The sequence below is a fragment of the Alosa sapidissima genome, chromosome 15 (assembly GCF_018492685.1).
Source record: "Alosa sapidissima isolate fAloSap1 chromosome 15, fAloSap1.pri, whole genome shotgun sequence".
Taxonomy (NCBI): Eukaryota; Metazoa; Chordata; class Actinopteri; order Clupeiformes; family Clupeidae; genus Alosa; species Alosa sapidissima.
The window spans coordinates 15,342,209-15,365,568 of NC_055971.1; the positions used below are offsets into that span (position 1 = coordinate 15,342,209).

Genomic DNA, 23,360 nt, shown 5'->3' on the forward strand with positions numbered 1-23,360 from the left:
ACAACAGCTAACCTAATGAGAAAGATTGTGAACTTTATTTAAAAGTAGTACTGAATATGAATGGATAGCCTTTGAGTTTTTCATTTATACATTTACAACAAATTCAACAAATTCATTCTGTCTCCAAAAAGAGTACAGGGCCATCTTTGTCACAGTCTTTAATATTTGTGGCACCAAAGTAGCATTGTGCCCAGGGGCGTTTTGGGTGGACACAATATGAACGGAGGATATGAGGCCCCCAGAAAAGACATGATGCCATCATCTTAAATTGGGCATATTCAAAGACTTTTTAAGGATTATTTTTTAAACTTAAAAGATCCAGATCCAAATCTGGGTGGGCACATGCCCGCCTTACTTCAGTGGGCACAATGCCAGTGGCGGTGTCCAGGTGAGGCCCACATTAAGGCCGTTCTGTAGCTGTTGCCCTCCGCTCGTGTGTAGATATGGTGTCTCGTATCCAGCTCAGGTAATTCCCCAGCCGTGTGTACACACCATACTTCCCTTTGGCCGCACACTGCTCTCCCCAGCTGACCACTCCTGTGAGGAACCAGGTACCTCTGTAGTTAACCACAAATGGCCCACCACTGTCCCCCGAACAGGCGTCCTTTTCAATCACCTCGAATCCAGCACAGAACATGTTGTCTGTGATAAACTGCAAATGTACAGGAGAGTTTGTTGGTTCACAGTGTCAACATTTGACAGCGATGATTTAGAATTGCAGTAATTCAAGGTCATAAGGTGTTAGGCTCTTTATAATTTTGGGGTTAAAGTGCTGTCCCAGCCTACTTTAGACCCGGGGGAGAAGTCTAACCTGCTCAGTGGAGCCCATGCACTTCATATGGTCGATCACGGGAAGTGCCACCTTCCGGAGGAAACGCGAGGAGGGGCCGAGGTAGCGGGTGGCCCCCCATCCGGTGGTGACCCCCATGATGCCGTCGCGCAGCAGGTGCCGGGACAGGTTTGGATTGGGAAGGCAGACTGGGGTGGCAAACGGACCCAGCTGGACAGGTTGGGCCAGGTAAAGAAGAGCAATGTCGCTGTCGAAGGTGTACTCGTGGAAGAAAGGGTGGGGTATTGTGTGTGCCACTGCTATCTTTTGCTCACCCGGATCCGGACGCTTCTTGTCATAGTCACCTAGGCACAAATACACGCAGGCTTATACTCAGAAATGTACACAATACATATTAGATACCATACAGAAATATGTAGAGAAGTTGGTTAGAAATCAGAGATGTATCCTATATATTTTACTGTTTTTTTATGTCTGAAAATAGACAGATTTCAGTGTGGTGACTGATAACACTTGTACAACTGACATGGCCATCTGTAGGTCTATACATGTCAACCCCAGACACTGTCAGTGTATCCAGGACAACCTGAATGAGATAATAGCAAAGTCCTTATAGGCAAGTCCCTCCACTCGGCGGCCATATTGCAACGCTTTTTGGGCACTTATCGGGCATCTATTTCAACACATGATTGGCACGATGTCTTCACAACACACCACATGATTGGCTCAATGTATTCACAACACAACACATGATTGGCTCAATGTTTTTCCGCGGAAGGGGTGGGATATGTGTAGACAACTGCCATATTGGCGTTGCAAACTAACCCCATGCATTTCTATGGAGGATTTTTTGAGTGCTGTGTCTCCTCATTAGAAAGTCTCTGATTATAGTCACCTATAGTCACATGGTCTGGAATGTCCTGCAGGCAGTGAGCAGCAGTGACCACCCAACGCTCGTAAATTAATGTCCCTCCACAGAAGCCGTAGCCATCAGCCCTGCGGAGGAGAACCTGTAGAGAGAGGAGGAGGTCAGATCCCTTTCCCTTCCGAGGAGCAGGTTAGAGTGTTTTAACCTAACTCAGTCAGTGTCTGGTCCAACCCACCAAAGGGGCCATATCTTAGACCAGGGGTTCCCAAACTTTTCCACGACAAGGCCCCCCAAATACCACTAGGTTCTGGCCAAGGACCCCCTTGATGTTTTATTAATTAAACCCATCGACAATCCTACGGCAAATGTATAAATACATTAAGCTAATCTAATAATTATTTTAGCCACAACCACATTGCGATGGAGCATACAGTGTGTAAAAAATGTATTTGGGGCTGCTATGTGAAAGCCATCACTCTACTATCACAGTATTCCCAGTCATTATCATGGGAAATATGTTCAGATATGCGTCACATTATTATAATGGCATTGTATAACAACCCTCGTAGTAAAGTATATTTTAAATGTTTCAAATGTATTTATTTCTTGCTTTTATTTTTCCCTCCAACTTACTGAGGCCCCCCTGGCACCCCCTCGCGGCCCCCACTTTGAAAACCACTGTCTTAGACCTTGTTCTCTCCTCTGGTTTTTGACGTGGCTAATCTCACCATATCCGATATTGGTGTATCAGATCATCACATGATTGACTTTGAGTCTACACTTGCATGCTCCCCACCCTCCCCCACTCAGCCCCCCCTTTCACGGATCTTAAACCCGGCCACAGCGTCAAAATTCTCTCATCATTTTGAATTGGCTCACCAGTCAAGTCTCTCTGTCTCCTTCTCCACCTGTTCTAACACTGATGACTTAGCCGCTCTTTTTAACTTAGCCTGCACTGACACTTTGAATCAGGTTGCACCTCTGACACCTAGAAAGGCCAAGGCAGCTCTACCCTGGCTAAATGACACCACCCGTGCTCTTCGGCGTGTCTGCAGACAAGCTGAACGCAGATGGAAGAAGGATAACGTCCAAATTTCATATGATCTTTTGCGTGATGGCCTAAACACCTATCAACTTGCTGTTAAAAATGTCAAAAGCTGATACGCTGAGATAATCAATAAGAATGCCCACAGACCCAAAGTGCTTTTTAAAACAATTAACTTAATCTTAAACCCTGCTGCCCACACTATTGCAAGCTCCACTGAAGCTTGTGAACATTTTTTAACCTATTTTATTAAAAAAAATGACTTAATAAGAGCCAATATCCGTAGTTCTACTCTTGACCCTGCAGAGCCTCAATCCCCCATTAGCAGCCATCTCCAGCACTTTGTACCAGTTTCTTCCTCTGAGCTGTCTCAGGTTGTCTCACGGATGAAGCCCACTCATTGCCCCTCAGATGTCATTCCCTCTCAACTCTTCAGAGATATCTTTTCAATTATCTGTCCTTTCATTCTGGCTATAGTAAACAGTTCACTAGCCACTGGTGTTGTCCCATCCTCTTTTAAGCATGCTACTGTGCAACCTCTCCTAAAAAAGCCTTCGCTTGACTCTAATGATTTGAAAAAATACAGACCTATCTCTAAATTGCCTTTTATCTCCAAAATTTTAGAGAAAGTGGTTTTCCTGCAGCTCACAGAATATTTAAACAGTTTTAATTTATTAGATAAATTCCAATCTGGTTTTAGAGCTATCCACAGTACTAAATCCGCCCTACTGAAAATTTACAATGACATTCTGCTCTGCACTGATTCTGGTTCCTGTGCCATCTTAGTTTTATTAGATCTTAGTGCTGCATTTGATACCATTGACCATGATATCTTGCTGCGCAGGCTGGAGCACAGAGTTGGTCTGCAGGGCACTGTACTAACCTGGTTCACCTCATACCTCAAAGATAGGACTTTTTCTGTCAAATTGGGAAATCATTCATCTTCATCTGCTACTATGAAATGTGGAGTCCCCCAAGGTTCAATCCTTGGCTCCCTCCTCTTCTCTCTATATATGCTGCCCCTCAGTTCCATTTTTGATAAATATGGCATCCAATACCACTGCTACGCCGATGATACCCAGATATATCTCCCAGTGGCTCCTCAGACCCCATGTTTATTAAATAAACTACATAGCTGCCTCAATGACATTAAATCTTGGATGGCCTGCAATTTCTTACAACTCAACGACAGCAAAACTGAAGTAATCATATTCGGTCCACCCTCCTCTGTCACCAGCCTCAGCAGTACTCTTGGTCCACTCTCAAACAATGTGCACTCTGTGGTTAGAAATCTTGGTGTCATGCTGGATAGCTCTAAATTTTAATAAACAAATCAATAGTGTGGTCCGTAGTGGCTTTTATCAACTCAGTCATAGCTAATCTCAAGTCCTTTTTATCACAGAACGACCTTGAAACCCTTATACAATCTTTTATTACCTCCAGACTCGATTATTGCAATATTCTATACACAGGGCTGACCCAATCCAACATTCATAAATTACAGATGGTCCAGAATGCAGCAGCCAGATTGCTTACTGGTACTAAAAAGAGAGAGCAAATCACACCAATCCTGGCTCAGCTACACTGGCTTCCTGTTAAATTTAGAATTGATTTTAAGATTTTACTTTTTGTTTTAAAGGTCTTAATGGCCTAGCACCCCCCTACACTGCTGAAATCCTTTCTCCACACTCTACCTCTAGGTTGACCCGGTCATCTTTAAGGCAACTCTTATCTGTTCCCCGCACACGTCTCAAAACAAAAGGTGACCGGGCCTTCTCTGTTGCTGGCCCAAACTTATGGAATCCCCTTCCACCCCACATTAAGTCCTCGACTACCCTTGCCAGTTTTAAGTCTAATTTAAAAACTTACCTCTTCTCTCTTGCTTTTAACAACCTGTAATTCCGCCCCCTGTGTCTTGCGTGTGTCCCTTTCCCCTCTGCCCAAATGGCTCACTCTTCTTTTTTTACCTTTTTATTTGATTTTTTATCTACCACTTACTTTTAGTTATTTATTTCTCTTAATATATTTATATATCCTGTTTACTCTATTTTACCTGTTTTACTCCATTTATTTTATGTTCTTATTTTTATGTTATATTTATTTTTTAACTTTATCTATTCTACTGATCTTATTATTATTACCATTATTATTATTATTCTTATTTTATTTTTAATGTACTACTTCTTAATTTTTACTCGGGTAATATTGTTTTTCCTTTTACTTTTTTTTCACATTTCTTTAGTCAGACCTGTGTATCCCTGGGTCCCTTTGCTTGCCTAACCTCTCATTGCCATGTAAAGCACTTTGGGTCAACTCCTGTTGTTTTTAAATGTGCTATATAAATAAAAGTGACTTGACTTGACTTGACTTGACTCCGATGAGCAGGTTGGCTCCTTGCATGGCAGTCTCTGCCATCGTTGTGTGAGTATGTGTGTGTGAATGGGTGAATGTGAGGCATGACATTGTAAAGTGCTTTGAGTGCTTGGAAGAGTGGAAAAGCGCTATATAAAATGCACTCCATTTACCATTTTCAAGGGAGAAGCAATGTGCCAGATTTACTTGTCTTTTTTATCTGAATTTCTTTTAAAACGATGCATAGGGAGTACTGGGTTAAGTGTCTTGCTCAAGGACACTACGACAGGGTCAGGAGGAGTTGGGCTTGAAAGGCTTTCTTAAAGTTCTCACCAGAAGGTGATGGTTCAAGCCACAATACTCTTTAACAGCTCTTGATCTTTTCCATTTCTAAGAAATGTTCTTGGTATGGGCTACCATCAACCCCCTAGCACACATACATATAAAATAATCCTGGTGTCTAGGAGGGACATTGCCAATCACAGCATTACCTTCCACATATGTTAACATTTTGCAGTTTTAAAATGACAGTTCTCATATAACAACTCATTTAAGCCCATCTTGGCCTGGTTCATCACCTGCCAGGGGCTTCCTCCCTGTTTCTGGAGCTGCCCCCCAACGATGCGTGTGTCGTTGCCTTCCAGTTCCTGCAGGTCTCTGTAGTATCCTCCTACAGGGTCACTGGAGTTACCTTGTCCAAGGGTGGAGTTATCCCAGTCTGGCTGTGTGGAGTTGGGGCTCAGTGTGTAGAGGGGCTGGGTGTCGTTGGAGAGGAGGCTGCGGTACAACGAGCCGCCAATCCACTGCTTACCACAGGGAAACCGCACTAGCAGAGAGAACAGGTTACCGCCACAACATCATCGACAGCTAACACATTCATGTCACTGGAGAAGTCATTAGTGGGAACAAAGATAAGACGCATTGTGAAGGAGCCTTTAAAAACACACGCCTTACTACAATCAGTCCAATCTTCCCTTAAACCTCAACAGGAAAAAAAACCATAATGTTATCTCTAAATACTTAGGCCGGTTTTCTCGCTAAATTTGGCAACCAGATAGCCACACCCAAGAGTAATTTCTTGCACAAACTACACACCCAAACTTTAAATTAAAGGTCTCAACCTCAGTGTTGGGAGTAATGCATTAAAAAAGTAATGTAATTACAGTAATGCATTGCTTTTTGCTGCAATGCAGTAATGTAAGGCATTACCAATACAATTTCAGTAATATTTTACTCGGTACAATTCTCAGTAACTGAAGTTACTTTGCTTTTTAATCCAAAATTGAGAAATGCTCAATTGGCACCAGAGAAGATTATCCAAGAATTTTAAAAAGTCATCTATGCTGGTCCTGGAATTTGATTGCCTTGTTTAGATGACTGTAGAAAGGGAATTTGAGTTATCTCTACCATCAATGATGAGAACCATTTAAAGTCAACATACAATTTCACTATGACTATAGTTTACTATATTAAGTTGTGAGTGACCTTTGGCCTTTGGGGCCTACATTGTTCCATGAGCCATAACTGCAAACATTATTTGTTATTTTGTTAGCCTTAAGCCTAGCTCAGTCATTATGCCATACCACATCACCTCTTGCCGTGTAATGAGCTGCATTGAACACATGAAGATCTATTGAGAACACCAAATCCATATTTCCTGTTATTTTGGTGAAAGTAATGTAAACGTAGTGTAATGCCTTACAATTCAAAGACAGTAATATTGTAATGTAACCAATTACTTTGAGATGACAGTAACAAGTAATAAATAATGCATTACGCTTTTGAAGTAACTTGCCCAACACTGGTAATAAATAATGCATTACGCTTTTGAAGTAACTTGCCCAACACTGCTCAACCTTGGGGGCACTGTAGCGCATCTGGCTACAGCGACCCCTCGAGTCTAAGTGCCCATGGGCACTGACCCGGGTCATTTCCCAACCCCACTCAATCTCTCTCTTTCCTAGCGCTTCAATGTCCTATCCAAATAAAGGTGAAAATCCTCCAAAACATGCTTTAAAAAAAAAGGTTCACAGCCGTCAGATTGGCTGTGTCAAACTCATCTCACCTGTCTCCTTGCAACTCTTTCCATCCTCCTCCAGCTCATAGCCCTCAGCGCAGCTGCACGTCACTGCTGTGGTGCGCTCCCAATTTCTGCAGTACTGCAGGCAGCCACCATTCTTATGCTCACAGTCAAAGACCTCTATAGGAAGAATAAGTAATAAAGTATTGAAACCCCATGTCCATACATACCTACGTACAGATACTGATAGATAGATAGACAGACAGTAGCACCTTTTTCACAGCTCTTGCCCTCATAGAGTGGGGAGCAGACACAGTGGTATCCATTCCGTCCCCCTGAGCAAATCCCACCATTCAGACATGGGTTAAAACGACAGTGGTTGATATCTAATGGGAGGAGGGCATAGTCAGATGAGAAAAAGTATAATTGCATTTCTGATAAATATCAGATAGATTGTCTAGTAATAAGACTACACTTACCTTGATATGCATACCAAAACTCCATCTGTAAGGGAATATCACAAATTAACAGAATATTAAATGTTCAGATTACACAAAGGGTGAACATCTCTTATCAAGTAGTCTTTAGTGTCGGAAAGGGCATTTAGGGCTAGAGTGCAGATTACCATACAGCTGTGGATTTCACTTTAATGTTTGTCAACAAATTCAAACTGAGAGGGCAGATCACTCTTGGTCTGAAACACCCCCTCACTCCTCTCAACATCAATGTTATGCATGATAATTCACTGACATGAATGAACAGGTTACCGTCTTCTCTCTAGTCTGGAAGATCTCGTAGACCTCCTCCTGGGAGCAGGTCTCCTCGTAGCACTCCCTCTCCAGATTCCCAGGCTTGATCTCCTCCAGGAAGGAGTTGGCTCGTGGTCTCCTGACCCTCAACAGACCTAGGGCCCTCTGAGGCTCAAGAAAGACTGCCCAAAGAAGACATGAAACACTATTTCTTAGCCATCATACTTGGACTTGAAGCCTCTGCCATATCTAACCCAGATGAGGTGCTAATCGGGTCATTATATATCTGAATAGATCTGGCCCTAATGTGATGGAGCAGGTCTGAAGCTGAGCCCAATCTGATCCCTAGTCATTAACTGTTTATGGAGACCCATTTCAATGTTTGGTAAAAGGGTGAATAAACGATTAAAGGACGTCTGACATTAAAACATGCCTACAGAGTGGTTAGGCTTGTTAACACGAGTTCCTGGATAAGCTGCTGTGTGCATCCCTATAAATGAGACTGACTAGGTCCAGTAAAGCTTAAAAAGAAACTGGGCCAATGCAGTGACAATCAGCATCAATTCAATAGCAAAGAATGCAGGTGAAGTGAAGGAATCCCTGAAACATGCTGATGTGTAGGGCGAAGAACAGCCTTATCACAACTTGTGTGTGTGTGTCTGTGTGTGTGTGTGTGTTGTGCCTGAAATGCTCCTATCGCTACCATATCCATATCACAGAACATTCTGGAACATGTCTGGCCACTGTCCAGCCCCTCTCTTTTTCCGCACACATCCTCTGCTCAACTACAGAGGGAGGAAGCAACAGTAAGCGAGCCAAGTAACACATCTGGCAACAGGACGCGGGATGTAGGACTCGCGGGTAAACAGGAAGTGGAAGGCCTCTGTGGCTGCCGTGCCAAGAGGAAGATGTTCGTGGAGCACAATGAGGCCGGCCTCCTTACCTTTAGCTTCAAGAGTGGCGAGGAGTATGCAGGCGAGCAGGAGAGGAGTAAACAGCCATCGCACAAGCACAGCCATTACTCTGGACCGGCTCGCTCCTATGGAGAAAGAGAGTATGGGTGTGGAGAGGAGATAACAGTGCACACGCTCACAAAGTTCAAGGAATCCTTATGTTACCACGACTGCTCACTTGACCATAACCTGTCAGCTGTAGTCTCAAGCCATCTTTTTACTGGTGAATGATTTGTGCCGAAAGGTTTATGATCATAATGTGAGGTAGATGTGTGAATTGCATTTTTATTAGACTGATCAACATTCACCAATTGTGATAACCTACTCAGCTGGACTTTGTAAATACTTGCCTTCATGAAGATACAACATAAAATCAACATGGATGCTGAGAGAAATGTGTGTATTATTCTAATTCTAAAGTGAAGGGAAAAAAAATAATGCCACAAATCAACTGGGCAACAGCAACTTTGGCGTATGGTCTATCCTGATTGACAGGTCAGTGTCTAATAGTTATAGGCCTATCCTGGCAAAGGCAGAGACAGATGGCTTAGTAGTATAAATAATGAAGCCTCCTGAGGTACAACATACAACTGTGGACAGATGTACAGACAGAAGGACAGATGAGCCCTGTCATTTTAATAAAACAACCTAAAATGTTGACCAATGTCTGCAACACTGCATTGGTATACAGGCACATCTAAAAAAAAAATAGAATATCATGCAAAAGTTCCCGTAAATTGTCATGATTTGGATTCATTACACATAAAGTGAAATATTTCAAGACTTCTTTTTGTTTTACTCTTGATCATTCTATGATGGTTGATGATGGTTTACAGCTCATGGAAATCAAAAATACAGAATATCAAAATATTAGAATAAAGAATTTATGATACAGAAATATCGTCCTGAGATGAGCTCTAATCAGCTAATTAATTCATAACACTGGCAAAGATTTCCTGAGCCTTTAATCTCTCAGTCTATATATGCAGAGCAATGGACTTTTCCATGATATTTTTTCCATGATACTTTAAAAAGATGCACCTGGGTCAGTGACGTGACATGCAGATTTTTGTGTCCGAGTCCATTGGTTTAAAATAATTTAAAATTATTCATAACAAGTATCATTTTGTTCTAAAACCTGTATAATTTGAACATATTTTCTGTTTATCATAAAAATGATATATATTTTATGTTTTGGCATCTCACACCCTCAAAATGTCAGGTGGCACAAATGCCTGCGCAAATTAACACTGTGAAAAGTATTAAATATAGAATTTATTGAAAAATAAATAAAAAACCAATAAAAAGATTAAAGTGAATAAATGGTTGAAAAATGTGCTGTTCCTAATTATTCTATTAAACAATACACTTTTAATTTTTTTTTAAAGTATTTATTCACAATTTAAATGTAGTCGGATTTTGGAAAACCAAAATACCAGCCCTCTACAATAAAGTATTCATTAGTTACTTTCAATACCAAGGTCAACTACAAAATAATGTGTTAAGCACTGTAGACACTCTCAGGTATACTTACAAAAAAAAACAAGTGTTTTTTTTTTTTTACTTTTGGTTGGCTTTGTATTTGTACTCTGCACAATGACAATTAAGTTGAATCTAATCTAATTTTAGGTGGTGAAAAACTGCAAACACAGTCTAAAAATGTATTAAAACCACTGTAAATGTTGGGCAGTCATTAAGACTTGTTTAAACACGGTCTTCCAACTTCAAAACAATGCATTCTGTCCATTTGTAAAGACTATTTTGAAAACACATTTTAAAAGCCTTATATGTCCCACCAGCAGTGGCCAAAATACTATGAAAGGCACACTGACACACATCTTAACAAACACTGATCTAAACTTGTGTGCAATCAATCCTATGTACAGGTGGCCACAAAAAGCTGTTCAAAGGAAAATAATTGAAAAACATGGGACCTACCCGCTTTCTGACTTCGGTTGGAAATAAAATGGAGGATTCATGCAGTTTTGTGCAACTGACCTTCACTCTCTAAATATTGACACATGTCAGTCTAATACAAACTCATCACATGAAAAACCTCTGACATCACATCCCATGATGACGACAGTACCCTACTGTTTACAATAAAGGACAACCCAAATATTACACAAACCAATATCTTTATTACAGCATGACAGAGTTTCACTGTACAAGTAGACCGTATATACACTCCTGATAGGGGTTTATTTACATATAGACGAGAAAAGTACAGCCAACAGTTTCACGTACATGTATTTATAATTTATCAATAAATACTGGACAGGCAGATGGGAGGGATGCCCTTAGGAGCTCTGTTCTAGATAGGCAAGGAGAGGGCACCCTTAATATCGGGTCCTTTTGACCCTTGATATGATCATGATAAATCTGTCCACACAAGACATAACCGACAAAAAATGAAGCAACAAGATATATATGCACTGCTGGATTTTACACGTGTTAATTAATTACAAGGCAGAAGTTGTGTGTGTGTGTGTGTGTCTGTGTTGTGGTTCTCCCTGGTCAAGCAGAGTGTACCTGACACACATGTTGTTGTTGTTTTTTTTTGGGGTGGGGGGGTGGGAGGTGTTCCAGGACTCCGCCCACTGAGAGGCCTGACTGATATGTGGCTGTTGGGTTTTGGTGGGGAGGTTTAAGGCATACTGGAGCGCTGTGGTTGAGGTTGAGCCCTTAGCACTCTGGAACACACACACAGTGTTGAGCCCTCTACATTCTTTTTAAAGGTAGGCATGGTCATGAAGTCCCCCCCACAACATTTCTAATCTGCAGCTGTACAGACAACAGCTCTAAAGGGGGGACACACAGTGAGAGAGACACAGTTATGGCTAATCCTGGGGATACTCTGGAGGTCAGTTGTTGATAAGTTGATTGACTTGGTTGGTTGGTTTGGTATATTGATTGTCACTGCCATTACTTGGTAGAACCTTTCGAGATCAGAACGGTTCCGGTCATCTAGGTAGGTAAGGGAACAGGTTTCCTTGATGTTCTGTGTCAGCTCAGAACACGCTGTGATGCTCGGAACGTGAGGAAAAAACATCTCCACATAGAACACATACATAAAATAAATATAGTTTTTCATACAAAAAACATCAGTCGTTTAGTAATTTGCTATTTCGAGCCAGTTGAAACAGGCACATTAAAAATCCTTATATACATCTCTATTTTCCTTCCACACACAGGTTCTTTAAGGTCTGTAAGCTTGTGAGTTCACTACTGTAAGGCCAGCTGAGCCCTGATAAGGGCTAACTGCTCATCAGGCATACTGGGTAGTTGAGTTTTCTTGTTGGCTGTGCTTGTTCCTGAAATGTTTGTTCCTACGCCATAGTATGTCTATGACTATGATGATCTATTTTATTCTTTTCTCTTCCAGCCCACCCACCCACCCCTCCCCATCTGATGATATTAGTATGACCCTAATAAAATGATGATGAGGATGATGGGTTTCTGGTGCCTCCCTCCTTTGTGCAATGAAAAAATCCAGTCTCCCAAAGTAATGATGCCATGGAGGTGGGCACATGAAGGCACTGGGGTTGGTTGGTCTCAGTTCTGGGGTGCTTTTGGATTGGGCGATACTGCATTGGTCCCGGCGCGTGGGAGATTGGGGGCCGGGGTAGGGAGAGTGGCTGACGGGTGTAGGTGGTCAGGGCTCGTCCAGTTGGCTGGGTCCGCCGCAGACGCAGGCAGACAGGGCTCCTAGGCCTCGCTGGCGGAGCTGTTGCGGCTCAAATCTCTGATACCCTGTAGGATTCGCTTCATGTGACCCACCTTGGTCACCCCCAGATCCTGGAATACACACACACACGCACACACACACACACAGGAAGTCAAGAGGGTGGTACACACATACTGCAAATGTTCACAACTCATAGTCACACACACATCAGTGAACACACACACACACACACACACACATATACACACACACACACACACATACAGATAGCCTTATAACACTTGATACTTGCCAACAATTTGGCTTCATGTTACTGCATGTTCAGGACACACACACACACACAGACATGGTCACCACCACCACTCCGACCCCCCCCCCCCTCCACCACATGCAGGTGTGTGAAATGATTGGTGCGCCCCAGCCTCAGGTGTGTGAGACAGTGCTACCTTGAGGTCCCTCCGCTCCAGGTGCAGGAGCTCCGAGCCCCGCACGTCGTGCCCGATAAAGATCTCCTTGTACTCGGTCAGGCAAATCAGATCCAGCCAGGCCGCCACCTCCTCTGTGCCCCACTGGTCCACTACAGCGGCAGGGGAGAGGAGGAGAAGGGAAAGCCGTTCAGACACCCACAACCAGACGCCCCAGAAACACCAGCCAGAGATACCCCCCGAAAATCACTTGGCAACCAACCAGGACTCTGGTCCCCTCCCACTCCACAGCCAGCCATCCATTCACGGAGCCCACATTTCAGTCAGAAATGGACTGATCCAACAGGCGGCCAATCACAGTTAAGGATTCTGATCAAAGTGGCCAATCAGAGCAGGGTTCTCTTGGCATGGGATTGAGGCTGTAAAGCTGGAGTGACCAGAGTGGTGAGCTGGTCACTAATCACGTGATCACGAGATTGATTTTATTATGATTTAATTTATTAATAATCAATACTGCAGCATAATCTGGCTTTGTTGAAGTGATCGTCATTCCAAAAGAGTTGTGTTAAAGAGAAGTCATGGTGAAAAACGAGTGAGAAAGGGTGATGAAAGAGAAAGAAGGAGGGAAACCAGGAGAAGGAGGAGTGATGGAGTGGTTAAGTAAGAATACCTGGCAGGCTGAGAGTGGCACATGTCTCTTTGTTTTTGTTGTTCTTGTCTTTCTTGAACTTGGGCACTAGGCGGAATTTGGCACTGCGACTACGCTTGGAGAAGTCGGTCAGGTTGCCCTGGAGATGGGGGAGATGGAGACGCATGAGTGTACAGCTAGTCAAAGGGAGAGGGTCAAGACTAGAATACACACAGGACCAGACTATACTAGAGGTCAAGACAAAAATACGCACACAGGATCAGGGGTTGTGTGTGTGTGTGTGTGTGTCTCGGTTGCCATGAGACTGCTTGTATGTGTGGGAGGCTAAAAGGCAATCAGAACAGATATAACAGCAATAGCATACAGTAATTAGCAATGAATGTGTGTAAGAGTGTTTAATACAATGGAGAGAGTTTAATTATGGAACTATTAATGACATGTCAAAACACTGCTAGCTACTTTACGTGTCTTTTGTATTGTGTGTTTAAGAGGCACTTGTCTGTGTATTTGTACTGAAGAACTTCAGTGCATGAGTCTATGTGTATTTGTGAGCCGTTTAGGGAGTGGGTGGGTGGGGGAGGTCCATTCAATTCAACTGAGAGGAGGCCGTGGATTAAATGGAGCTGAGAGCAGGCAGCTCACTCAGTGTCAGCGGAAGCTGGTGGCAGGTGTTGGGGGAGGAGGTGTTGGTGGGGGGAGCGCTCGCGACTCAGCTGCTGGCGGCAGTGGCAGTGGCGGCGGCTGTGGCGGTAGGTAGGTACCTCGTCGTCGGTGGGCTCGATGAGGTGGCACAGCCATGGGAGGTCGGCCAGACGGCGGAGCTGCTGGGCCACGGTGCCCAGGGTGGCCGACAGCTGCTCCTTCTGGGGAGGGTCCAGCTGCTGGAGGGAGCAGAGAGGAGGGGCAGGATTAGATACTGCAAACGCACACACACACACACACACACACACACACACACACACACACACGCACACGCACACACACACACACACACACATACACACACACATATACACACACAGCGACACACACACAGCAACACACCCATATACACAGATGCATACACACACGGTCACAAACACACACAGGAACACACACATACACAGATGCATATACAAACATACACACACACATACTCCTTGTGGTTTAGCTCAAGAGGAGTGGGCTGGCACACACACTTTCATACACACAATGATAGCAGGAGACAGACAGGCACAAAAAGAGTGGGATAAAGGCATATTTTGGGATATTTTCTTCTCTCCCTCCATTGGCCCCCAGGCTTACCATACACATCTTCCCAGCCAGAAGCAGCTCAGTCTCACTGTGAAGCGCCTTCACGTTACTGACCATCTGAACCACGACGCTACTGTTCAGGCCCTGCAAAACACACACACACACATTTTCAGGGTCGGACTCGACACACACACTGTAAACACACAGCGGTGAGCTGTGATTCAGCCGTACTAAGCACGAGACAGACACACAATTCAACATGCAAAAGAATGGACACCACCACCCTGGTGAGCACACACGCTAGTGAAGGCATGATGTTAAAGAGTCACGTACGCCGGTGCTTTTGGAGTTGGCGTAGACCACGTCCATAGATTTGGAGCTGGCGTTGACTGCGTGGGCAAGCTCCTGCTCCATGCTGGGGTGGGACTTTGCAATCTCTCGGATGCTGAGAAAGACGTGCGCGCACACACACACACACACACACACACACACACACACACACACACACACACAAACACACATACAAACACACACGCGGTTAGCTGTGCAGGAAACTAATGTATTTAGGCCACAACCAGATTGTGTTTTGCATAAAAGCTCTGAAGGCAAACACAGTAGCAGCTGCACACACTCAGAGGGCCAGCTCATCAGCTTACCTACCTTACCAGCTCATCATAATCCTACCTAAAAGCATTTGTCCTTTTAAAAGGAGACAGAAACATTGACACTGTCTGATATGAGAATGTCAATGTGAAAGCGTGCATCTCTCTCACTGTGTGTGTGTGTGTGTGTGTGTGTGTGTTACCTGTGTATGAGTGCTCCTGCAGCCTGGCCAAACTGGTTGATCTGGGAAGCCTCTTCCTCGGACACTGTCTCTGGCTGCAGGGCATGCTGTGCTGGTTGCCGTGGAAACTCACACTTCTGCTTGTCCTCCCAGGACTTCAGTGTATTCTCAAATGCCTGATGGAGGGAATCAGAGATAACCAGAGTGAGAGAGAGAGAGGTGGATGAGAGGAGTTAATGACCTGTGAAATAAGTAACCTCTGAGTCAGTTTTAATGTTTTAATTAGCTGAGTTAATTAGCTGTTCATGCATAATGTGTGTGTGTGTGTGTGTGTGTGTGTGTGTGTGTGTGTGTGTGTGTGTGCACATGTGTGTAGACAGGAATACAAAATGATTCTCATGGAACCTGGCAAAGGTAGTTTATATATACAGTGTTTGTGTGTGATGTATTTGTGCTTTTTTGCCTACATGCATCTGTGTATGTGTGTGTGTGTGTGTGTGTGTGTGTGTGCACGTGTGTGTGCGCTCACCCTATCACGAGTAAGGGTCTGTGTGCGGTTCTTGTGGATGATGCGGATGTAACCCGGCGGTTGGATCCAGGCCTCTCCGTCCACCTGCACAGGTACGCCCTCATCTCCCAGGATGGTGATCTTCACTGTGCGACACTTCAGGACAAATCACAACCACAAGAGTGAGAAACAACAATCTTCTCAAATCACGACAGGACATACAGAATGTTATAACCATTACATAATCAAACACTCAAGAGTGGCCCTCCTGAGAAAGGAGCAGAAATTACTTTCCTGAATAGAAACTGAGACCTAAGGAAGACAACAACCAGATAGCTGAAGGATATATAATGTCAAAGTGCCCAAAGGCCTCAGGTGTGTGCGCTCACCTGTGCAATTCGGTGGTGCTGCAGGTTGATGACACGGGACACGGCCATCTGCATACTGCCAAACACAGCCACCACCTCCAGGATCTTATCGTCGAAAGACGGGGCCGTGAACGTCTGCAGACAGCCAGAGGACAACAGGAACATTATTATCAAAGGAATATAGGCTAAAAGCAGTATGGCTCCATAATAAATCAGCATAGTCATTTATTACTAATACAATACAACTCAACATGTCACAATAAACAAACTGCAGAAATTATAAGTATTATTTTTAATATCTATACATATGTTATCATTTTATGTGTGACTAGGGTACGTACATCATCCTCTTTGGTTCCACCCCAGAAGTTGGTCCCACCAGCGTAGCTGGGGATGTTCAGCACCGCAATGCCCTGCAGGCTGGGCAGGGGGATGGGCCGGCCGTCACACTGCACACACACACACACATATTAATTAACACACTGACAGTTGCAAGAACATTCATTCATACCAAAAATACCAGATTGCAAAACGGCCACACACACATCTCCCTCTCTCACACACATACACACAAACACACACACAAAGACATACCCTCTCTGTCTCTCTTACACTCGCACACCACACGCACACACACCTCTAGAAGCACTCTCTGCTCCAGGTTCTTGTAGGTGCGGTGCAGCAGCTCCTTGGTGCCCAGCACTCCGTACCACATCATGTTCTTAGTGCGACTCCTACACACAGACACTAGCAGCTTAATATAAACACAAACTAACAAACAAACAAACAAACCCAGAGGGGGCTGAAAGGTCTCTCCTCTCGGCTGGTCCGAGCTGTGAGAGCTTGTCCACCCCCGGCCACCCTTCCTTCGCCTTCCTTACCGACACTTCTCCGGGTGCTCGTCCCTCTTGTTGTTGAAGTCCAGGGTGATCTTGGCGTCCAGCCCAATCCCAAAGTAGTTGTTCATCACACACTTCTCGGTGTAGCAGTCCCTGAGAGAGAGACTACATATATTATTTTAGCAGGCGCGTTTATACATAATGTCAATTATATTACAACAGCTACTGTCCCCGGAGCAACACGGGGTTAAGTGCCTTGCTCAAGGGCACAACGCTGGAAGGTGGGTATTGAACCCACATCTTTTCAGGCTACTGCATGCTAGCCCAGGTCCTTAGCAACTATGCTACCACCACCCCGCAGCACCCCACCCCACCCCGACCCGCCCAATAATAAGAGCACACACAGTAGCAGTGTGTATGTACTGTATCTACTGGAGATGATGACAAAGCACTGCATGGATGAGGAGGAGTGGAGTGAGAGAAACATCTAAGGACGAGAGGAGAGCGAGAGAACCGGGAGAGAAAGTGGAGGTGGTGCAGGAGGAGGTGCTCAGGAGACAACACAAAAGAAGAGGAAAAGGAGGTGAAAAAAAAAGAGAGAGAGGAAAACAGAGTGTGTGAGAAAATAAATGGAGATAAAGAAGGACACTACAACAGGCCAAACAATGGAATGATGAGATATGGATGAGAGGAGCAGAGAAAAATAAATATTTGAAAGAGGACGAGAAGGATAAAAGGTGAGTCTGAGGTAGAGCACTGCACTGCATCCACACAGGCAGTTGAACACTCACAGGTTCTCAGGGTCATAGTTGAATGGGTCAGCGTTGACTAGCAATCTGCTGATGACTGAGCTACTGGACAAAGAACCTGTCATGCCTGCCCTGAGACCTGCAAACAGAGAGAGACAGACAGACAGACAGACAGACAGACAGACAGACAGACAGACAGACAGGCAGACAGACAGACACACACACATTAGGACCACACCTAAAACACAACAGATAAATCCATAAAAAAGGCATCCTGCTAAACATTGCTCTTACTTGGGTAGAGGAACTTTGTGTTGAGCATTGGCATGTTCTCCCTACTTCCTGTCTGAGCAGGAAGTGATGCAGAGCTCCCCAGAGACAAGCTTCCCTTACTGATGAGTTTCTCACATGGCGTCTTAGAAACTGTAGAGGACAGACACACACACACACACACACACACACACACACACACACACACACACACACACACACATATACACACATTTTAACACTGGTACACACTTTGCAAAAACAGTATAAATGTTCAAAGCCCCACAAAAAAATTATAATTATAATCAAGAGACATGACATTTACTCATTTGGCAGATGCTTTTATCTAATTTACCATATCAGCTTGTAACGCATCAGGGGAAAATAAAACTAGTTCTTCATGTAAAGATACAGTACAAACAGAGTATACAATTTGTTATTTTTCCGTATATACACTTTCCAACCAGGTGTGTATCAGTGCTTATTTTTAGCAGTCAGCGTTGCTCCTAGCATGCCTGACAGGAAGTCAGAAACAATGCAGAAGTCTGCCGGGCGGCTGTTTATCATTCTACAGCGCAGTGACCTATTTGGCTTTGAAGGTAGCGAACCATTTAGTCCCAACTCATAAAGATCACTGCACCAGATGAACTCGGAACGTGCATTTGCATGAGTGGAACATGGAACGTCTTCCCCTCTCCATCAGAGAGTGGGTGATAGGTTATGCGATGTTAAGTACTGTTACCTATGACTGATGGTAGCCTGCAAGACTTAAGTAAGGCCTAAAGACTATAGATGGAGATGAAGCTTGATGCCCAATTTCTTTACCCTAGAAACTTTTAGTTTGGCAGCATTTTGCATTGTTTCTGAGCACTATACTGAGGATAAAGAGCCGATATGGCAAGCTGGCCAATGCCCCCCGCAAACATGGTCGCTTCCGCAAGTCATTCCCGGAAGAGAGACGCTCAAAACGGGAAGCAGGTCGTCGCACGCGACATGGACAATAGTGAATTTTATTTTTAGGGTCTACTTGAATGGATTTACAATGCCTAAGTGTTCTAAAAATACGTTATTTTTCTCATACTATAAAACGGGCTAATTTGTAGTTCTTTGTGGTTGTGTGAATGATGCTCAACTGCATACAAAGAGTTGGGCCCAGGGGTCTAAATGACCCCCCCTCACCCCCCCCAGGCACACCTGCGACGGCGTGCTGCCCATCCTCACCTCTGCGGGGTGGCCTCCGGTGGCCGCTGTTGCAGCCGTTGCCCCCACTGTGCGAGGACTGCAGGGAGACCTTATCTTCTTCCTCCTCTTCCTCCTCATCCGCCACCAGAGCAGAGAAGACCTCCTGGGTCTGGGCGTTCTGCTCGTCCACGGCTGGGATGGAGGAAGACAGGAAGCGATGGAGAGAGAGAGAGAGAGAGAGAGAGAGAGAGAGAGAGAGAGAGAGAGAGAGAGAGTGGTCGGAATAGTGAGAAAGAGAAGAGGGAAAAGGTACAAAACAGGTTTCAGATCTCTTTCCGAGGGGCTGCATTCATCTGTGTAGGTATGTTAGTGTAGATATGTGTGTGTGTGTGTGTGTTTGTGTCTCACCTTTCTCTGTGTGCTCTATGATCTGCCTGATGGCCTTCTTCAGGCTGTTGGCCCGGAGCATGAGTTGCTCGCGGGGCTTGAAGATGGCGGCCGCGCTGGTGCTACGGGCGGAGCAGGGGGCTACGGACGCACTACTGCTGCTGCTGCTGCTGCTGTTGCTGGTGGTGGTGGTGGTGGGGGCCGAGGGGGGCTGGGGGGGCACCAGCACGCCCTCGCCCTCCTCCTGCTCCTCGGCGATGGTGGGCGGAGGGGCGGGCATGACGCTGGACGCCTGGGCCTCCTCGCTGAGCGTCTTCAGCAGAGAGTCCAGCTTCTCCTTCAGCACGCCACACTGGAGCCAAGGAAGCACAGAGTAGTCACTGAAGAGCTAAATGGACATTCTGTCCATTATGTTGATTCTACAATTCTAATGAAACTAGAGAGGGTTAAAGCGGAGCTAGTAATCAAGGATCTTTGATGAAACGTTTTAGCACTTAGCTAATCATAGGGGCTTTCACTCCATTAGACACTGTCAGAGGTAAGGGGAGAGTGTGAATGTGGTTGTGTGTGTATGTGTGTATGTGTGTGTAAGTGTGTGTGTGTGTGTGTGCGTGTGTTTACCTTCTTAGCCATGGCCTCTGACTCCTCAGAGCTCTCTGTGTTCTTCTCATAGGCCTTCCCCACTCTGGCCACAAAGTCCTTGACAGTCTCACACAAAACCCTACACCACACACACACACACACACACACACACACACACACACACACACACACACACACCCAGACAAATGCACACACAGAAGACAAATAACACTTGAATGATGAATAACACATTCAAGCCACAAACAGGTCAGTGTATGACTGCGGTGAGCGGCTAACTCACTTGGCGGAGGAAATGACCACCGAGTGCTGGTCTGAGCTCAGTATCTTCGACAGGTGCGCCGCCACCGAATCCTCATACGTCAGGATCTGCTGCACCTGCACATCAACACAGAGCAGCCATTAATGGAGCATGCACAGAAAAAAAGATAAAAGTCTGTTCATTTAGTATTAATCCATCCATACATTCATCCATCCATACATACATTCATCAATACATTCATCCATGTGTCCATCCATTCATCATAATTGGCTCCACGCACTCTTCGAATGTGTGAGGGTTGGCAGCTCTGTGAATGCTATTCCTCATTCCTCGCTTTGGATAAAAGTGTCTGCTAAATGATTTAATGGAACTGTAGATGAGAGAATACACACCCCTTCTATTATCTGCGCCTGCAATAACCTAGTCTAACACCGTTAGCCTAGCTTAGCATAATTCACTGGAAGTAGGTTATACCAGTTAGCTCCCTTTTAGCAGGTAAGCTAATTTCCCCAAAAGTTGGCATGTTCCTTTATGGTTTTCAGAGTACAAATGCTCTAGGTGTGGTATTGCTAGAGGCAGACTCTTTCTCCTGACTAATTAGCCTACGTCTGACCCCACCCTAAACCCGACAACCCTGCCTGAAATGAGGCTCACATCCTATCCTGTGTTGGCATAAAGAGGGTGCATTGTGTAACCTTGTTCACCTGTACCTCTGAGTCATCGCTACAGTCCTCGGTCACCGTGGAGCTGGAGTGTTGCCGTGGGAACTTGGTCTCGTACACCATGATGCTCCACCTGTGCATCGACAAAAACAGATCGTAAAACAGAACACAGGTGACACAAACGAGACACACGGGACAAAAACGCTCCTTGAAGATTGTCCTAACACGATAGGAATGCTGCCTGAGGAAGTTTAACACCCATAATCATGTCTGTGGTGACTGCTGAACTCTTGTATCGCTTGTCCTATTGGTCAAGTACAGTCACAGTATAGCGATGACCCCTTTTATGTTGACAGGCTGTCCTGTTTCATCGTCCTAGGCACTCAGAACGACTCATAAGTCTGTTACGTGTCCTGACAGGCACCGTCCCTCTGTCCTGACCCTTTCCTCACGGGCAGCCCCCTCCCCCACTCCCTCAGTGCTCATCACTGTCATAAACCTTCAACTCCACACTCTCTCTGGCTCTTTACCGTCCGTGCTTTTCCCAAAACCATAGTTGCTAGCCTGGTAGCAACTTAGTTGGTTGGTAATGGGAAATTGCATTGCAACCAACAAAGTTGCTAACTTAGTTAGCAACTATGGTTTTGGGAAACTCACCCAACTTAGCTAGCACCAACTTAGTTAGCAACTATGGTTTTGGAAAAACGCGGCCCTGTTCATTTAGGACTCTGTGTTCTGTCAGGTCAAGTGACCCCTCTCCGACCCCTCACCTGTCCAGCATTTTGGTGCTGGCCCGCTCCAGCTTCTCCAGGATCTGTGGCAGCTGCGTGTCGTCGTCGCAGGCCGAGCCCCAGCCCAGGACGCGCGCCAGGTCGTTCCCCGTGCCCAGCGGTAGCACGCCCAGCTGGCACTGCAACATACACAGGCATGCACAGGCATGCACACGCACGCACACACACACACACACACACACACACACACACACCACCAAGCATTTAACCGCCGGCATGAATAATCATCAAACCCTCTTGCCACCCACACCTTCAAACACCCTGCTTCAAGGAGTCTGTTGGAGCTCTCAGTCACACATTTTGACACACACACACACACACTCACCACCTTCCACAGTGTGAAGGATGGCTGCACTCGGGCCTCTATTCATGCACAAACACACACACACACATAGACGAGAGCCTGGCAGAGGGCCGCTTTGTAAACAGTGAGCCCCATCGGCCTGCAGGGGGCAGTAGGGGACAAGCTGGATGGGAGAGAGACTCCCTCCGCTTCAGAGCACGCGGTCAGGGCTGAGGATGAATCAAAAACCCTTCATAGACCCACAAGGCGTAAAATACATGAGGCTCTATTGAAAAGCACACTCTATCTTCTAAATTCAAGAATGGGTTGTCATGAGAACGTATGGAATTCCAGGAGCTCCATCTGAGAGCTGTGGGTGCACAGCTGGCCAGACGGCCACATGAGTTCACTTTTCTCTTTTAGATAGGAATAGGAGTGTTGTTTGGGGCAGACTAGGGTGATGTGTGTGACTGTGGGAAGCAGATGATCTGCTTTGGTTCCTGTGTGTGTGTGTATGTGTGTGTGTGTACACACGGGCAGCTCACCTGCTTGTGGAGGGTGAGCGTGTCAATTTCTGACAGCACCCAGCCCACACTACCATCACCGCCACACACCAATATCCGGAAGGTGTCGAACTTCTGGAAGAGTCTCAGCCTGGGAAATGGACAGAGAGAGAGAGAGAGAGAGAGATAAAGAGGGAGATAGATTGAGAGTGTGAGAAAGAGACAGACAAAGACCAACGACCACAAAACAGAGTCCATGACCTACATTCAAATGCACAGCACAAGCTGCCCCCTCTTGTAAAAATGCATGAAAATTCTTCTGTGTTAGCCAGACGCGGTCACCCTCCAACTTCGGAGGTTGGTTTAAAAAAAAAAAAAAAAAAACACAACCCTCTCATGC

At 45.2% G+C, this 23,360-nt stretch overlaps 2 protein-coding genes across 10 annotated transcripts in view; both read right to left on the reverse strand.

Annotated features, from left to right (window-relative positions):
- Nucleotides 1–8: 8 nt before the first annotated feature.
- LOC121684645 (coagulation factor IX) overlaps nucleotides 9–23,360 on the reverse strand; it is a 26,965-nt gene continuing 3,613 nt past the window's right edge. Inside the window, exons 2-11 of one of the 2 annotated variants that reach the window (XM_042064713.1) lie at nucleotides 10,716–10,722; nucleotides 8,768–8,863; nucleotides 7,843–8,006; nucleotides 7,555–7,579; nucleotides 7,348–7,461; nucleotides 7,121–7,255; nucleotides 5,634–5,881; nucleotides 1,686–1,800; nucleotides 812–1,134; nucleotides 9–652 (exon numbers count right to left, since the gene is read on the reverse strand). In XM_042064713.1, the coding sequence (XP_041920647.1) occupies nucleotides 401–652; nucleotides 812–1,134; nucleotides 1,686–1,800; nucleotides 5,634–5,881; nucleotides 7,121–7,255; nucleotides 7,348–7,461; nucleotides 7,555–7,579; nucleotides 7,843–8,006; nucleotides 8,768–8,843 (1,452 nt within the window). In that variant the 5' untranslated portion in view covers nucleotides 8,844–8,863; nucleotides 10,716–10,722 and the 3' untranslated portion in view covers nucleotides 9–400. Of the gene's footprint in view, nucleotides 653–811; nucleotides 1,135–1,685; nucleotides 1,801–5,633; nucleotides 5,882–7,120; nucleotides 7,256–7,347; nucleotides 7,462–7,554; nucleotides 7,580–7,842; nucleotides 8,007–8,767; nucleotides 8,864–10,715; nucleotides 10,795–23,360 lie in introns of those variants that run through there. The other variant, XM_042064712.1, reaches the window with a different exon arrangement.
- Nucleotides 10,899–23,360, reverse strand: part of LOC121684641 (diacylglycerol kinase delta-like) — a 36,342-nt gene continuing 23,880 nt past the window's right edge. For 3 of the 8 annotated variants that reach the window (XM_042064700.1, XM_042064706.1, XM_042064707.1), the window contains 21 exons: nucleotides 23,003–23,111; nucleotides 22,154–22,293; nucleotides 21,426–21,516; nucleotides 20,743–20,837; nucleotides 20,481–20,580; nucleotides 19,881–20,211; nucleotides 19,512–19,664; nucleotides 18,315–18,443; nucleotides 18,063–18,159; nucleotides 17,314–17,436; nucleotides 17,070–17,166; nucleotides 16,774–16,881; nucleotides 16,454–16,567; nucleotides 16,086–16,220; nucleotides 15,578–15,732; nucleotides 15,106–15,217; nucleotides 14,824–14,916; nucleotides 14,301–14,420; nucleotides 13,561–13,678; nucleotides 12,912–13,042; nucleotides 10,899–12,575 (listed from right to left, as the gene is read on the reverse strand). In XM_042064700.1, coding sequence (XP_041920634.1) covers nucleotides 12,486–12,575; nucleotides 12,912–13,042; nucleotides 13,561–13,678; nucleotides 14,301–14,420; nucleotides 14,824–14,916; nucleotides 15,106–15,217; nucleotides 15,578–15,732; nucleotides 16,086–16,220; nucleotides 16,454–16,567; nucleotides 16,774–16,881; nucleotides 17,070–17,166; nucleotides 17,314–17,436; nucleotides 18,063–18,159; nucleotides 18,315–18,443; nucleotides 19,512–19,664; nucleotides 19,881–20,211; nucleotides 20,481–20,580; nucleotides 20,743–20,837; nucleotides 21,426–21,516; nucleotides 22,154–22,293; nucleotides 23,003–23,111 — 2,641 coding nt within the window. In that variant the 3' untranslated portion in view covers nucleotides 10,899–12,485. The remainder of the gene's footprint in view (nucleotides 12,576–12,911; nucleotides 13,043–13,560; nucleotides 13,679–14,300; nucleotides 14,421–14,823; nucleotides 14,917–15,105; nucleotides 15,218–15,577; nucleotides 15,733–16,085; nucleotides 16,221–16,453; nucleotides 16,568–16,773; nucleotides 16,882–17,069; nucleotides 17,167–17,313; nucleotides 17,437–18,062; nucleotides 18,160–18,314; nucleotides 18,444–19,511; nucleotides 19,665–19,880; nucleotides 20,212–20,480; nucleotides 20,581–20,742; nucleotides 20,838–21,425; nucleotides 21,517–22,153; nucleotides 22,294–23,002; nucleotides 23,112–23,360) is intronic. The other 5 variants (XM_042064701.1, XM_042064703.1, XM_042064704.1 and 2 more) reach the window with 5 other exon arrangements.